The 16,184-nt window shown below is 34.0% G+C and overlaps 1 protein-coding gene across 1 annotated transcript; it reads right to left on the bottom strand.

Annotated features, from left to right (window-relative positions):
* Positions 1-1,075: 1,075 nt before the first annotated feature.
* On the bottom strand, positions 1,076-12,098 carry LOC106058447 (vacuolar protein-sorting-associated protein 25-like). The gene is made up of 6 exons (XM_056013432.1): positions 11,890-12,098; positions 8,776-8,921; positions 8,586-8,639; positions 4,686-4,774; positions 4,506-4,581; positions 1,076-2,537 (listed from the first exon to the last, which is right to left on the bottom strand). The coding sequence occupies exons 1-6, from the start codon at positions 11,937-11,939 to the stop codon at positions 2,425-2,427; spliced, it is 528 nt and encodes a 175-aa protein (XP_055869407.1). The 5' UTR covers positions 11,940-12,098; the 3' UTR covers positions 1,076-2,424.
* Positions 12,099-16,184: the final 4,086 nt, after the last annotated feature.

The following is a 16,184-nucleotide window of genomic DNA, read 5'->3' as shown; positions in this document are numbered from 1 at the left end:
GGTGTGTGATAGCTTTAAAAATAATCATCCCCTAGACATAAAACGCGCCAAACACACGTCACATTTCCCCACCTGTCACAGTAGGATTTCGAACTTCAGGATATTTAACATGCCCCTGACCAACAAGTTCATAGTCCAGGACTTGTAGATCTGCGAAGAAATACAGTTTTACTTATAATTAATAACATTCCTTCAAAAAATGAGTATAATTACGTACTTGACTCATCCAAGAGTTAATCTACCCTAGTATTGTATAAGAAAATTAAACTCTACTAAGTCCTTTGTATTCCTGGCTTATTTAGGCGACCTGTTCCCTTTTTTTTTAATGGCAGAAGATGTGCTTGAATGAATTTGTCCTAAAGTAAGTAATAAGAAATGTACCTTTTTTTTTTGTCTTCTTAAGTATTTTATTCAGTTGTGAGTTTGTATTAGTAAGTGATAGTTAAGTTCCCCCCTCAGACCTTGTGATCTATTGGGCCCCAATTATTGTCAGGTACCCATTAGAGCCAGGTGGACTCTCAGAGGATCCTGAAACTTAAAAAAACCCAGTCTTCACCAAAATTCGAACACCGGACACTGGGTTCGGAAGCCAAGCACCTTCTTTCTAAGTTATGATTCAGCAATATATGTATTCATTGTACCTACATTTAAGTCTTCTGTTCTGAAATGTCTCTAAATTCAGTGATTTTACTAATAGTGTTAATCTAATTACATGTGAATATTCATTTGTTAAAAATCTCATGGCTTTACTTATGGTGTGTGTTCTAGTTTCTTGATAGTTTCTTTAGTTGAAAGGAACCCAACAGATGACGCCTATTCTAATATTGGTCTAACAAAAGGTTCAATAGCATTGTAGGTTTATATTCTTGTTTAATTAGTATAATTATATCCTAATTTCTTTATTTATGCAATGTTTTTTTCTTTAACCATTTTGCTGATTATCGATTCATTAGTTCACTACAGTAAACCCAAAGTCTTTGCACATTGAACTCTGTAAGACTACATAAGTATCAGTTGTTAGCACTCTTCAATAAAAGAAATGAAAAATACTATGATATCAAAATGTTGAAAACTATTTTTAAAAAAATGATTTGTTGTATTCAGCACATAGCATTTATTGTCATTGTTACATTCAATACATTGACCTTTCAAGTTTTATTGTGTGAAACATTGGTACAATCACCTTTGATTGTAAGGAATTCAATCAGACAAATGATTACATGTGTAAAATGACATATACATAAATAGTAAAATGACATTGACATAAATACAGACTGTGTAAACTATGCAATATGAATTTAAACCAACAGCTCCTACTGCAGTGCGTCTTTTACGGCTAAGTCCTACAGCAGGCTAATGAGTTGGGATGCTAGCAACAGTTTTTTTTAAACTTTCCTATACGAAGAGCTCATGATGTCTCATTTCGGACAAGAACTAGAACATGGTGACTATTTTTTTAATGTGAAAACCAGATGTGTGTCGCTAATTTAAATTATCTATTAAAAAAGTTTTCAAACCTTTAGCCCCAGTGTATAAGCCTCCACCCTGGGAAAATGAGTATTTTTTTTTAGCTTTTTTATATTCTAAAGGTATTAAAAGTAAACATTTTTTTAAAACAAGAAATATCTTTCTAATTTTAAAGTTGTTTACTTATTAATTAGTATCAAATCAAAATTTTAAACTATTTTTTGAAAATGTAAATTTTTAAAGATTTTTAAAATTCTTTTCTTAGAGTATGTCACGGAGTTTTCAAACCAGAAATAGGAGCTATTGGGCTAAGAATCCTATGCCCAGTTATAAATTATTTTCTTCATGTTGGACGAGGTGACTCAATATGGCATACTCTGCATCCCTCAGTGCTCTTATGGAGATTGCATATTCTTTGATTAAAAGTGGGGACATTCTATTGCATTCTTGTAAAACCAGAAGAACCACTGATAAGAGTCATTGCTACTTTAATTACTGGTATCAATACTCTGATGGCAAGTGTAATTATCAAACTAGTCAAGTATTGATGCAGTCCTATATCTAGTGAGCTGATAGATAACAATGTATGGACATAAAGTAAATCTAAAATTCCAATATTCCCCTTCCAAGAGAATCTTACATTATTAAACCTAAAAGCACCACAGCCCCTTCTTATTTTCTTCCTAACTTTCTGTATTTACCTAAAGCTACAAGTGTACGCTGGAGTACTTAGAATGGCACAAACAACCATTGCTTTCTTTAACATCTGCAGGGAAATCATTTTTGCCTAAGCCCATTGATAACTAAAATATTTATTAATCACAGCAATTTTCTTGATGTGCCATTGTCACTTATCTCACTGACACTTTCACCATCACGTCTCACATTGTCATTCTGCGCAGTGTCACAGCTCTCATCGTCAGAGACTAAAAAAAATGACTCTTGTGTTGCAGGACTTTAAAAAAATTTGACTCCTTCGCTGCCATCAAACACCATGAATTCAGCCTTGCCCTCCGACTCTAAAGACTTCAGAGCCCTGATTAGAATTTCTTTGTCCAGGCCATGAAACTCTAAAACAAAAGTGAAAACAAAAATTTACTTTAAATCAACAAAGGATTTTTTCTTATAAAGTGTGAATTGTGTGTTTTCCAGGAATTTCATTTTAGTTGCTGTTTGGGTAGCTGAAATCCCACAATATTGAATTAGATGATTGTACAGTATAGTGAATTGCAGATTGCAATGCACTTATAGCCCTAAAAGTCTGAGTTGTCAAGGTTTGACTGTAACATCACTGACATGTGCCCTAACATCACTGACATATGCCCTTACATTGATGAAATATTCTTAAGGAACCAAAATAATGTTTATGTAAAAACATTTAAAATAAATGAGATACACAGTTGTTTTTTCTGCATTTGAATTTTCTTTTTGTACCAAAACCAACACTAGCCTATATACACTTGTTTATGATGTAAAGGTCATTGCTAAAAAAAAGTAAACTATACATGACCTGAGACTAACTTGTTACCAATCCTGTCACAGATCATCATAAACATTTATGAAATATAAACATTCTGCTATATTCAAACATAAACACTAATACCTATAAAGATTAGACACAATTTTTTAAACAACTACTAAAGTCTTACAGATTACTAAAACATTAAATTTTAATTACTTAGTCAAATAATCAGTCTTGTTATGAAGAGTTTAAAGCTTAGTAGTAAGTTGGCCTCCTTCAGTCGTAGAACAACTATGGTTCATCTCAAACCAAATAAAAAGAGAGATGAAAGCCTGTGCATTGTTTATGTCGGAACAATGTCGCCCACACAGCAGTTCCTCCCTCTCCACCTGATGTGACCAAAGGAACGGAATATCCGATACAGTTTGGCATTAGTATCACCTCAGGCTCTGTCAGGCTGTAACACAATGGGCCACAATCACTAATGGTCACCAGCTTCTATGCCCTTGAGGCAGCAAGGTCTGTTGACACCCTCCCCTTCCTCCCATAGGTGCATATCAGTGTTTCTCAAACTTTAACCATGGCGCCCCATAGACATCAGATGCTCTGGGAGAGCACTGTTATGCTCCCACAGTGGGTCTTGAAAATGTAATAAAAAGGAAAATAAATTTTAAGATATGAAATCCAATTTTGATTTGCATATGTATTTACAATTTGTTTGGAATCCAAATTTAAGCAATGAAAGTTCAGTAAAGCAAGTTTGTTACTTTTTGGGAGGGAAATTAGTGTTTCATTGATACTTGTAGATGTTTTGTAGGTTGGAAAAAGTTCTTTCAGGATAGTGAAGAGTGGATAGCTTTAGCTATTAACTGTGAGTAATAAATCCATATTTGAGTATAGTGAGACTCTAGGAGAATGAATTTGGAGGGGAACTTGCTATCCACTCTTCACTTTCCTGAACGAATCTTTTCCACCATACAAAACATCTACAAGTATCAATGATACACTATTTGCTTTAAAAGCTTTATTTTCCTCAACTATAGTTGGGATGTAAAAGCTATAATAGAGTAGTTTTTTTCTCCACAGCCAATGATATATATATATGTAGTGAGATTGTCTGGAATTAAAATTATATTATTACTTTAACTCTTTCTCTCCTAACTGACGATACCAGCGTTGATTCCACCAGAATGTGGTAAATAATTACGGAGAGAAAGAGTTAATGTAAATTTAATTTGTGATAGCATAAACCAAACGTTAATTTGTGATAACATTTAAAGCCAGAAAGTTCAGGACAAAACATCTGTATCTTAGTTCAGTGTTTTAGCCTTGGGTCAAGGTGCCACCACTGACATCAAAATTAGGCACACTTTTCTTTTCCAACCCCCCTCCCCCCTTAGCAATTTTACAGCTTATGTTAGCAAAAGTAACCAATCAAAGTTTTCTTCTAGCACCAATGTCGTAATGGATGCACTTTACTACATGTATTTTGTAAATCATTTCATTTTATAAAGTAGCCTTCAGCTTAACAAGTTCTATCATGTATGAGTTCACATAACGAAAACTGTAGACTTACCTTGACCTTCACTGTCCTCACCATCGCTTAGTTCAAATAAAGTACACACAGTGTTGTTCATTGCCCGAGAACAAATCTGAAGAGATGTGAAAATATGAAAACCTTTTGTATGTACAAAAATATATGATAACAATACTAATACTTGTTGTCAGTTGTACATTGTTTATGCTGCTCACATACCCAGTTGTAAATAATTTTCCCCCATTCAGCAGGTGTCCTCCAAATGAGGGTGCAGGATTTTTTACTCTTGTCCTTCCATTCCAGATTACCTGCAAACATAATGCCATAACAGTTATATCATATCATGTCAACAGAGCCACATTTTGCCTGCAAGGGAGCTTGAGGACATGGGTGCCCGCAGGGGGGTGCACTTGCACCCCCCTGGATTCTGAGTAGCCAAATTCTAGCCATTTTTTTACACCATCAGATCAATTAAAGTCTAAGTAGCAACTGAACAAGTAGTGCTTCTATTGGTTACTGAAGTACAGTTGACGTAGACAGCCTCAGGCTTATCAGGAATTAATGACCATGAACATGCACCCCTCTCAATTCTAAAAATTTTACCCAGTTTTTTATAACTTCAAATCAATTAATTTCTGCCAGGAGGCAACTTAACATGTAGTGCCTCCACTGAAATAAAGTTAATAAGGATAAGCTATTATTGTAATAAACTAGATTAGGTTAATCTGTAGTTCATGTCCGACCATGTGCGCTTTATTATAGGCTTGCAATTCAATATTATATAGCACGTTGGTCGTGAAGATTTAATTTCATTTTCACATAATTAAACTTATTATTATATTTGATAAAGGCCTAGAATATGATAAAAAAAATTTGTTGTTGTTGTTGATTTGTTTTTGTCTTGGAGGAAAAAGTACTTGCAGCTGTCTTTCCATTTGATATATGTGAAAGTTTCTTTAAACAAGAGTGAAAAGGGCAGTCATCTTGGTAAATGTATTTACATCTTGCAGAGTTGCAGTCAATGTTAGCACTCGATAAAATAGCAGGTGAAACACGTCCATCAGTTTACGATAGAAAAGATTAAGAAAGTTCTTCCCATGCCATCTGAGTCAAACGTTGTTGGTATCAATGGTGCACTGGCAGCAGCAAGAAACCAAAATATACGAGCAGCAGCAGCATGAATTAACTGCGTTTTCTTGGTATTAAGGTAATGAAAATGCAGATATCTCAGGTACTGAGCAGATGTGTAGGAGAGTTGGATTTGTTGATGGTGATTGTACTCAAGAAGAATCCATTGGTTTTGTCACTGTCAAAATAATTGTCAGTGAATACAATATGTACATTTTTCACATGGACAAACTACAAAGCCAAGGCTACCATGGCTGCCAGTGATGGGTAACACTCAAAACTGTGTTCAGGCAAGGATAAAAAAAATATCCAAAAGCAGCCTTTGTCCATTGCGCGTCCCACAGACTTAAACTTTTTATCATTGACATGAATGACATTTTAGATATATGTAATGCTGTTGGTGTCATCAAGAAGATTATCTATTTCTTTCGTAACAGTCCCAAGCAAGAGTATTGGTGCTAAATTTACTTATATCTATTTATACATTTTCTTTCAATACAAAAAAAAAACAAAAAACATATAAATACTCAACTTTTACTTAAATTACTTTTACTTATATAAATGTAAGTTTCACCTGTTCATATTTATTTTATATGCATACTATATTAGTATAAATTGTTTACTCTTATACATCTAGTCATCATAGAGATACAAACTAACTAGTTCAGGTCAAAATAGATCTAGTTTCAATTCAAGTCTTAACTACATTTGGATTTGAAAAGAGATGAGATTAGGCACTCAAGAGCAGTGGTTGATAACAGATTTAGTTCACATGAAATTTTGAGAGAAGTGACAAGAACAGAAATCTTAGACATTCTACCAGAAAAGACAAAATTAATTTCTCAAGGTCTATTCTAATGACCATATATCCCTATCCCTGAATTAATCTGTATGCATCAAGTCAAACAAGTTCCTATCTACAGTATTCAGTATTGTGTGTGTATTAGGGTTAAATTTACTTGGTGTTTCAATTTTAAATCAAATTTTGTTGTAACATTTTATTGTTGAGGACTTGTTACAACAAATCATTTTCTGGTGGTCATTAGATATTGGCTTCAGACTGTCTTCATAATGGTCATCTGTTCGAACCCTGCACCTCAACTGACAGTAATGTTTCACTTCTATTATAAAGTTATAATTTTTTTTACTGCAAATATAAAAATTTGAATATTTCACTGCTACTAAAAAATTTCAATGTTTTACTGCTACTGAGTGGTTTCAATGTTTCACAGCTGTTATAAAGTTTGAATGTGCCACCCCCTGATATAAAGTTTAATGCTTTACTGATTTCAATGGGTTTAAATTTGTCACTGCTGTTATAAAGTTTCAATAATTTACCACTATTATAAAGTTTGTTTGTTTTACTACTATTAACCAGAGTGAATGTTTCACTGCTTTTATAAAAGTAAAATAAAAGTAAAGTTCCCCTTTTATATCTTGTGATCTATGAGGCAGATGATGTAAAGGCAGGGGTGGACTGTGTATCAAAACCGGCCCGGGCATTTCTAAACCATCCGGCCCATATATTGTATATTATATGATGGACATCCAGTTCTAGGTCTACCTGTCCTCAAAATCATTATTTTAAATTTGATAATGTATCGATAGCTGTACACATGCTTACAGTGAACACTATGTCCTTATAAGGAATAAAGGTTTTATGTTGCTTTTTAATCGCAGAGTGTATAGGCCCTAAAAGGATGAAGCTCTACCAATGTAGGCTATTACATTATTTCGGAAAATGTGTTCGATTAAATTAGTAGGCCTTAGTAAAGTCTGTAAAAGATTTCCCCTATAAAAGGAATACTATGAAAAATTTAACAATTTAATATTGGCATCCCTGCGTCCTTATCTTATAAAAATACAGACGTAATTTCAAAAAAGAAGATACATACTGTGGTCCTACCGGCCCATTTGGATACCGGCCCACCGGGCCTTTGCCCGAATTCCCATATAGCCAGTCCGCCCCTGTGTAAAGGTCATCTGTTTCTATGGCCCACAGTTAACAACGGTGTCATGTGACCATCACAACGATTAACTGCCTATACTTTTTCCCCAACTAATGTCTAGTACCAATTAGAGCTGGGTCGCCTGACTGCTATTATAAAGTTGAAATGCTACACTGCTATTATAAAGTTTGGATATTTCACAACTAATAATAATAACGCTTGTCTTCGAGTCTGAAGATTAATAAGGAATGCAGTATTTCCGGTGGCTAAGCAGCCCCAGCTGTAACCTACATATTTTACCCCATCAAGGGCAAGCATAACCATTGGTGGTCGATTAAGATTTTCTTTGCTATTAAAATATTTCAAAGATTTACTTCTATTATAAAATTGAAATGTTTCACCACTATTGTATAGCACTAATGTTTTATTGCTACTAATTGTTTTCAATGTTTCATTGCTATTACAAAGTTTTAACAATTTACTCCTATTATAAAATAGGAAAACATAAAATAGTTTACCTCGTCTCTTCAATTCATCCTATTCTGAAATAGATCTTTAGTTTATTTTCTAAAAGCATGTCAGATGCTGATACTTTTCAGTTTTTTATGGATTCTAAAACTTTTTTCTTTTGATTTAATGATCTTTAGAGTATATAATGATCTACTTCAATCATATTGAAACATGTTTGTTTAAAATTCACGAGCTAAAAAGAGAAATCCCTTAGTTAGTAACTAATATATTTGTTGCAAAAAAATATTACCTATTATTTGAGGACAATGATAGATTAACTATAATTGAATCTTCTTATTAAATTAGCTGTGGACAAAACACTTGATATCAGGAACAAAGAAATGTATACTCAGGGCCTTTTAAAGTTACTTTTTATAAAAGTGTTTTTTCTTGTATAATGAAATGAATATTTAAACAAAAAATGTTATTTATTTATATTCATAATGAACAAATCTAATTAGAAACTTAAACAGATTTTTTTATATGTCTGAAGAATGAGAGTTGTTGAGGGATGATGTGAAGGTAAGTTTACCTCGTCTCTTCAATTCATCTAGTACAACATAAATAGCCTCTAGAGACAACCGTCCTGAAACAAGAAAACACATTTAGTCATCAAGAAAATATTATTAAATAGAAGGTGTCACAATTCACTATCATGAATGCTATTGGAAATGTTTAGCTGTAAATAATGCAAATGATAATGGAAGATTTATTTTTCTCACTGTTCAACTGTTTGTTGTAAAATAACTCTGAGTTCTGGGCCTCTGTCACATCCAAAGTATATTGTTTGATATGACGCTGATAGTCAAGTACCAGGCTGCACCAGGCCTCCAGCTGTTTCTTAAATGTCTCAATATTAGGTTGTATTCTAGGAATATTAAAACATATTCAATACGTTTAATAGTCATATTGACATAAAAGAATCAGGAGTGAAGTAAATATACAATATTCTAACAAATATTCAAATATAAGCCAGGTAGGAATGTAAGCTACTTTTTTTTTTGTAAAAAGGGGGGGGGGGCAGTTGAGGATCTGAAGAATTCTGTTGTTCACAAGTGGAGTAACATCCTTGGCCATCATTTGGCTTTAACATGTGATAGAACAGCTGTGGTTTAGACTTAAGTTTATAAAAGTCTAAGCTGCAACTGTTCCATCCCATGTCAAGGCCAAATGATAGTTGAAGGAGCAAGTCCAATAGGCAAAGGAGGCAGAAACAGAACAAGCCAATTCTTTTCTACTTTGCAAAGCCTCTTAACCTGCAATGCAGGAGTTTGCCCACATAGCCTTTAGTTACAAAAAAACAAACTTTATTGACATTATGGATGAAGAAGTAGGAAATGAAAAGGCGAAGGTGGTGTCCAACAACAGCCAAAGTCAAGCGGCAAGAGATATTTCTGGCCTAAAAAGAAATTAAAAAGACCTTAATGAGATGCTTAACCATTTCCATTTTAGCCTCTTTTTAAGTCTGTTAACATTATTTAGTAAACAAGTTTGCTTTTTTCTTTTTAATCACAACACACCAGATCGGCATTATCTTAAACATCATTTCAAGCATTAACGAAATGGTATTAGATGAATGGACGGGTCTGCAATTGAAAGAGGTTCTATCCCAGGCAAAAGACAGAGAGGAATGTAGAAGGATGGTCGACAATTTTGTGTGGTGTACCAACGGTGCAATAGACTAAGGGATAGGTGAAGGTGATTAGATGAGAAAGGAACCAAAACTTTGCGTTAACATTAATAAATGTGTCACATCAGCCAATTTTTTAATTTGTTTTTTAAGATTTCAGGCTAAAAATGTAAGCTATGAGCTGCATGCACTTTAGTAGAAGATGGTTCTATTAACATAATGTCATGTGTACACATGTGCATTGTTGATATGGATTGATACATACATATATAGGTTATAGATTAATAAAAATAAAAGAGCAATTTAAGCTTAAATACAACTAAAAACAGGCTATCACTTTAATGATTAAGACATAAACCCTTTAGAAATATGGTAATAACTTTTGGCCAAGCTTTTAAAGAGCAAGATAGAAACAAAAGTGTAAAAATAAACATGTCTAATTGATAAGTTGTAAGCATCTTTTGAAGTGTCTTTTAAAAAATGTCTGACAGTGAAGTTGCAGTGAATCCTCAATTCGTTCATGGCTTAGTACCAATTTATTTGCTGTACTTAACATTCATAATGTCTCAGGTAAAACCATACAGCAGACACTGGATAGATAATATTATTTTAAAGAACACAGCCTCATCTTTGAAATAGGACACTCGTGTTAATCCTGTTGATAGCATACCATTGCAACATCAATTAACCAAACTCACTCAACTTAGTCACTTTGCAATATACAAAAGTGCCAGTCAAAACAGCTCTAGCAAACAAAAACAACAACTTGGCTTATGAATCTAGTGAGATCATCTCCAAAATAGAATCAATTTAAGTGGGCTCATTAGCATAGACTTAGCCAAACTGTGTCCGAATCATTGGAAAATGGACATACAGTGTGCTAGTTTCATATTCAATATAAAAAAAAGATCTAATGACCACAAAAATGGCGAGTTGTTCGGGTTCATGTATTGTACGGAATAAAAAAATGAATCTATATACTTATATAACAAAATTTTAAGATTATAACATATTTTTACCAAAATATTTCTCATATGTTTGAGAGTTTCTTAAGATATATTCAATTCCTTAATAAAAGGAAGATGTTAAAAAATTGTTTGAAACTTTCAGCATCGACCTGACCCACTTTAATATTAAATCTAATTTTGACTATGAGTATAAATTATTAAATATAATACAATAAAACATGTATTCTTCTTTGTTCTCATTTTACATGTAGGAGGGTTCAGATCAGTAATCCTATATCTGAGATGAACCGCGCAGTGGTTTCCAGATCAGGTAGTTTTCTGTATACTTTTTGTTCTACAGGAGGATTTTGGGGCCAGAGTCTTGTTTGAGCCTCTTGATATAGTATGCAGCTTTGAAGGACATGGTCAGCATTCTCTGGTGATGCTCCACAAGGGCAGATTTCACTCATCCCGACTTTTAGCTTCAGGAACATATGTTGTCTCATTCTGTTGTGTCCGGTTCTGAGTCTAAAAATTTTGCATTGGTCATGTCGGGATAGCTTATAATATAATAGGCATCTTTTTTCTTTTAATTTGGATTTGAGCTGATCCAATTATCATTTATTCTACACTCTATAATTTTCATAATTTCTTCTGGGTATAGATGGATTTTCATTTGTTTGTTCATTTTTCCATCTTTGGCCAGTAATCTGTATGTCTGCTTTTTCATTGCCTTCTAAATCAATGTGTGCTGGAATCCATTGAAAAACAGTTTCCTTGCTGTTGATGTTAAGGTTTACTAAAGCTGTCCTGAGTTGCTTTATTTAGGATAAAACATGTGTGTCTATTTTTAAGTTTAATATAAATTAAGTCTTTTAAAGACAAAAGGATTAGATCTATGAGTTCATTATATACAATGTTTTTTACGATCTACGGAAATAGTGAAAGACAGATCTAGATCAACAAATTCAAACATAAAATGTTGGCAACTGGACATAACTTGTTCCATGCATGATTGTCATAAATTTAAATAACTAGCCTACCTAGACCTCTGGGCTCTAGAATCAAGCTAGCTAGAACTTCAGAAGCCTAGAGTTTTAGATCTAGAGACAGTAGATATCTACTAGTACTAGTCGTCACTACTACACTACAGTAAAACAGTAACAATTTTAATCTTAAATCTACACTGCGAGTGTAGTCTACAGTCTACAGTGACTACACTGTCTACAGTGAGTATTTTTTATTTTAACTTGACTTACGTAAAGAAGGGTGGGAATTTGTACTGCCAAGGCCAATCGAAATCAACCATGATTATTAATAGATCTAGATCTTAGGTCAATTTTATCTTGAAACGCTTTTTTAAGATAACATTAGATCAGATTTAGATAGAGATAGACTGTAGGATTTGTTATTATTTTCTTTTCTTCCTACAAGACTAGATTTCTTTTGACTATGTAAATGGGAGTAACTGCCCCTGGAATCGAAGTTTCAAATAGATTGTAATGAAGACACTTATATAGATCTATTCGAATCACTTTATTTAACTAGATCTAGATCTAAATAACATATTAAAGTTTCTATTATTAATTAAAATAGGGAATTTTTTAGATCTATATTAATTATGAAGTAAACTTTAAAATTATTAATGACATTTATTGATAAATTTATTGTAAATTGAGAAAGCATTTTAAGAAAAATATAATCGATTACAATGATTATATTCATTAACGGAAGTCTATGAAATCTGTTTGATGCAATATTTTACTCCTGTTTTTTGTTATCCAAACGGAAACTAACAGATTTTTTGCATTCATATAGCGATATCCTTGCCTGTTTACTGTTTAGTTATTTCTGCAGATTGAATGAGCTAACTGGACTGTCGTTAGGTCGTCTGGATGGTCCCGGGCTCATACCCTGTCCGTTGCAGGGGATGTCCACTGAGTCCTCATTCTCTGGAGTTTTTACAATGTTTAGGCTATATCAACTCACTCTGTCTATAAGGTAACTTTCTGATAGGGAGAGAACAAACTGTAATAATAAATGGCTCTAAATCAACACCGATAACAGTAAACTCAGGTGTACCTCAAGGAACAGTCTTGTGTCCACTACTATTTTTAATTTACATAAATGATTTACCAAATTGCATTACTTCAGGAACAAAAGTCAGATTATTTGCAGACGATTGCATAATATATAGAACAATAAAAACAACACAAGACACAGATATTTTACAAAGAGAATTAGATGAATTACAGAAATGGGAATCAAATTGGAGCATGTCTTTCCACCCAGAAAAATGTCAGTTGTTAAGAGTAACAAAAAAACTAAAACAAATTAATTCCACTTATCTTATTCATGGCAAACCAGTAACACAGACTAAAAACGCAAAATACCTAGGTGTTATAATAAATGAAAAACTGTCATGGAATCCACATATTGATGAAACTACAAAAAAATCAAACAAAGCATTAGGATTTATTAAAAGAAATTTCTATAAATCAAATAAGAACATAAAACTAAAATGTTATTTAACCTTGGTTAGGCCAATAATAGAATATGCATCCTCTGTTTGGGACCCCTCAACTCAAGAAAACATTAAGAAACTAGAACAGACACAAAATAGAGCAGTGCGATTCATAACAAACGAATATTCACATTTGACTAGAGTAACACCTTTAGTAAAATCACTAAATTTAGAAAGCCTTCAGGACAGAAGGCTCAAAAGTAAAGTAGCAATCATACATAAAACACTGAACCATAATCTTCAAATACAAAAACAAAATTTAATAAAATACTCTGAAAGACACAAAGATAAAGGCACATTCCTCGTCCCATATGCTAGGACAAATTTGTACAAATACTCCTTCTTCCCTAGTGCTATTAGAGCATGGAATGGGTTGCCTGAGCTAGCCAGGAAAACCAGTGACTTGGCAGAATTTAAGTCATTGGTTAATATGCATGACTAAATGCATGACGCGTAGGACGTAATCATCTTCTTTTTTGAAGTAACGTCTGTATTATATAAGATAAGATAAGATAACAAATCATAAGTATACGTTATTTCTACGACAACCAATCTTAAAATTTTGTACAATTATTTATTACACTGTAAAACTTGTTTGGTACCTGACAGATGAGGTGGTATAAATTAAGGACTCTTGAGCCCTGATTGAACATTTTTTTGCATTTAAAAAAACGATCGTATAAACATTCACAAAAATACACCATTCTTATTCACTTCCCTTTCACAACTTGTCCAGACAAGTGATAAAATCATAATGCATTGAGAAATCTAAAAGCTAAACAAAAACAATTGGTAAAAATACTAAAATACTATTTATTTAGTCTCGGTCAATCATGCATACAGGTAAATGACTGATCCAAATTAATTAATGCAATTACACTTTGTTTTATTTTTAACTATTTTAAAAAATGTTTTCTTGTTCCTTTAATATTGGTTTTAATGATAGGCTGCGTAAAGGTGGATTTATTATGGTACTTGCATCTTTTCCTTGAATTCTACATTTTGGTTTTCTGAAAAAGTTTGTCGAAAACAGGAGGCGCTATTTTTGTGGCAAAACAACTTATAGCATTGATTCCGAGCCGCGTTTAGCGATCGGTGATATCCTCGCACTACATGCCCAGCCTACCAGATATGAATGCAAACAGGTGCTACTTTATAAATGTATGGGAAGGAACCTCTCTCCGTTCTAGTCCACACTAGGCTCTGGTGGTGCTGTTGATCGATTTCTTGTTTGGGGGTTATGCTTTATCTGCCTGAGTGTTGATCTGTGTTGTTTATAATGTTGACTTGAGAGTGGGTTAATGTGTCTTTATCTCTTCAAGTTGTTTCTTAACTTGACTTGCTGAACTAGGTGATCAGATCTCTCTCAATTCTTCCTGTGGCCCTTCTGGGGGATGGGCCACCAACCAGCTTTCTCCAGGCGTCTCTGAATAATATCTACTTCAATTGCCTGCTGCTTTGTTCTTTGCTACAGTTCCTCATTAGTCTGGCGAGCGGTTCATAAGAATCTTTCTCAGGCTGGTATTGATGAAAACCTTTTGTTGTTTTGTTTTCGTGGTGGTGATGGTAGTTCTCCAGACCAAAAGACCAATGATTTTTGGCTCGAGTTGAATCTTTGTTTTGGCTCTCCCACTTGAAGGCATAGTTACTCATCCCATGAAAAGCAGTCTGGGGGTTTCGTTCTATGACCTAAAACAGTTGTCTTCGAATGTCCAAGTCGTTTATACGTATGTATGTTTTCCTCTTCTCATTCTTTGATCAAATAGAAAATTTTCATAATTATTCCTAGTCAATGACATTATACGAATTAATAAATTATTAGTAATTAATATAGTTTGGTTTACATCGAAAAAAGGGAGCTTATTCCTGCTGTCTTAAGACATATGGCCCTAATTAACGCATTAATCTCCCCTTGAATAAGATTTGTTTGTGTTTTTATTTTGCTATGTTGCTGTTATGCATGTCTAGTGTTCAATTTTGTCTTCTACAATGAACACATTGACTGCATGTAGGCAAGTGTTTAGCCAACGACATATGATTAAAGTGGAGACCAGTTTTCATAGAAGAGCTGGACTTTGACTTAAAACGGCGTAACCTGTGGGCAATGTCTCCAATAGCTCGTTACGACGTCACAGGTCTATGCTCTTTGAATGGAACTGGGCAATAGAAAAATCTTTATATGCATGAAATTAGTCATGTAACTGAGAAATTGATAGTAAAATTGGTTGATATTTAAATTTGTTTGCATTATGAGTTTTCAGAGATGTGCTCATCCTGGTCTGTAAACTTTATTCTTGACTATTTTGGTTAAATTTGTCACATCACAGAACGGAGTTAATACGGCTAGATCCAAAAAGTTGGGGGAAAGGCGTTTCATTTCAAAGCAGTGTGTGTGTGTGGGGCGTTTGAATGCAGGCAGACAAGAAGACTACGACTGATGGGCCTAAGAATTGATTATGCATACTCTATACTCATGGGGTTTCAACCGTAGCGCAGCACGGGTATCTGTAAATCTTAATATAAGATTCGTGATAGATCATATAACGGCGATTTTTTTTTGGGGGGGGGGGGGAATTCAATACAATGGAGACTTAAGAGTCAGTAGCCAGAATCAAATTTTTCTAGAAGACCGTTTCAGAAACTCAGAGAACTTATCCTTAAAATACACTTTCTAGGAGGCGCGGTGGTTGCGTTGTAAAGCGCTTGGCTTCCGAACCGGCGGTCCCGTGTTTGAACCCTAATTTCGGGATCGTTATGGTGCCTCTGAGTCCACCCAGCTTTAATGGGTACCTGACATTAGTTGTGGAAAAGTAAAAACAGTTGGTCGTTGTGGGCCACAGAATCATATGACCTTTACATCATCTGCCCTGTAGATCGCTAGGTCTGTAAAGGGAATAATACACTTTCTCCATCTCGGTGCAAGCGCTGGATTTACCTACAAGTAGTTTAGGGCCCCCACGTTCATGAGCACCTCCATCCCTTTAAAAAAAAAGGTTCCAGGGATATTCGCAATCATTTTAGAGAAAGGGC

Source organism: Biomphalaria glabrata, chromosome 16 (assembly GCF_947242115.1).
Source record: "Biomphalaria glabrata chromosome 16, xgBioGlab47.1, whole genome shotgun sequence".
NCBI classification, from domain to species: Eukaryota; Metazoa; Mollusca; class Gastropoda; family Planorbidae; genus Biomphalaria; species Biomphalaria glabrata.
Note: the sequence above shows the minus strand (reverse complement) of the source record. Positions and strands in the feature narration are given on the sequence as shown.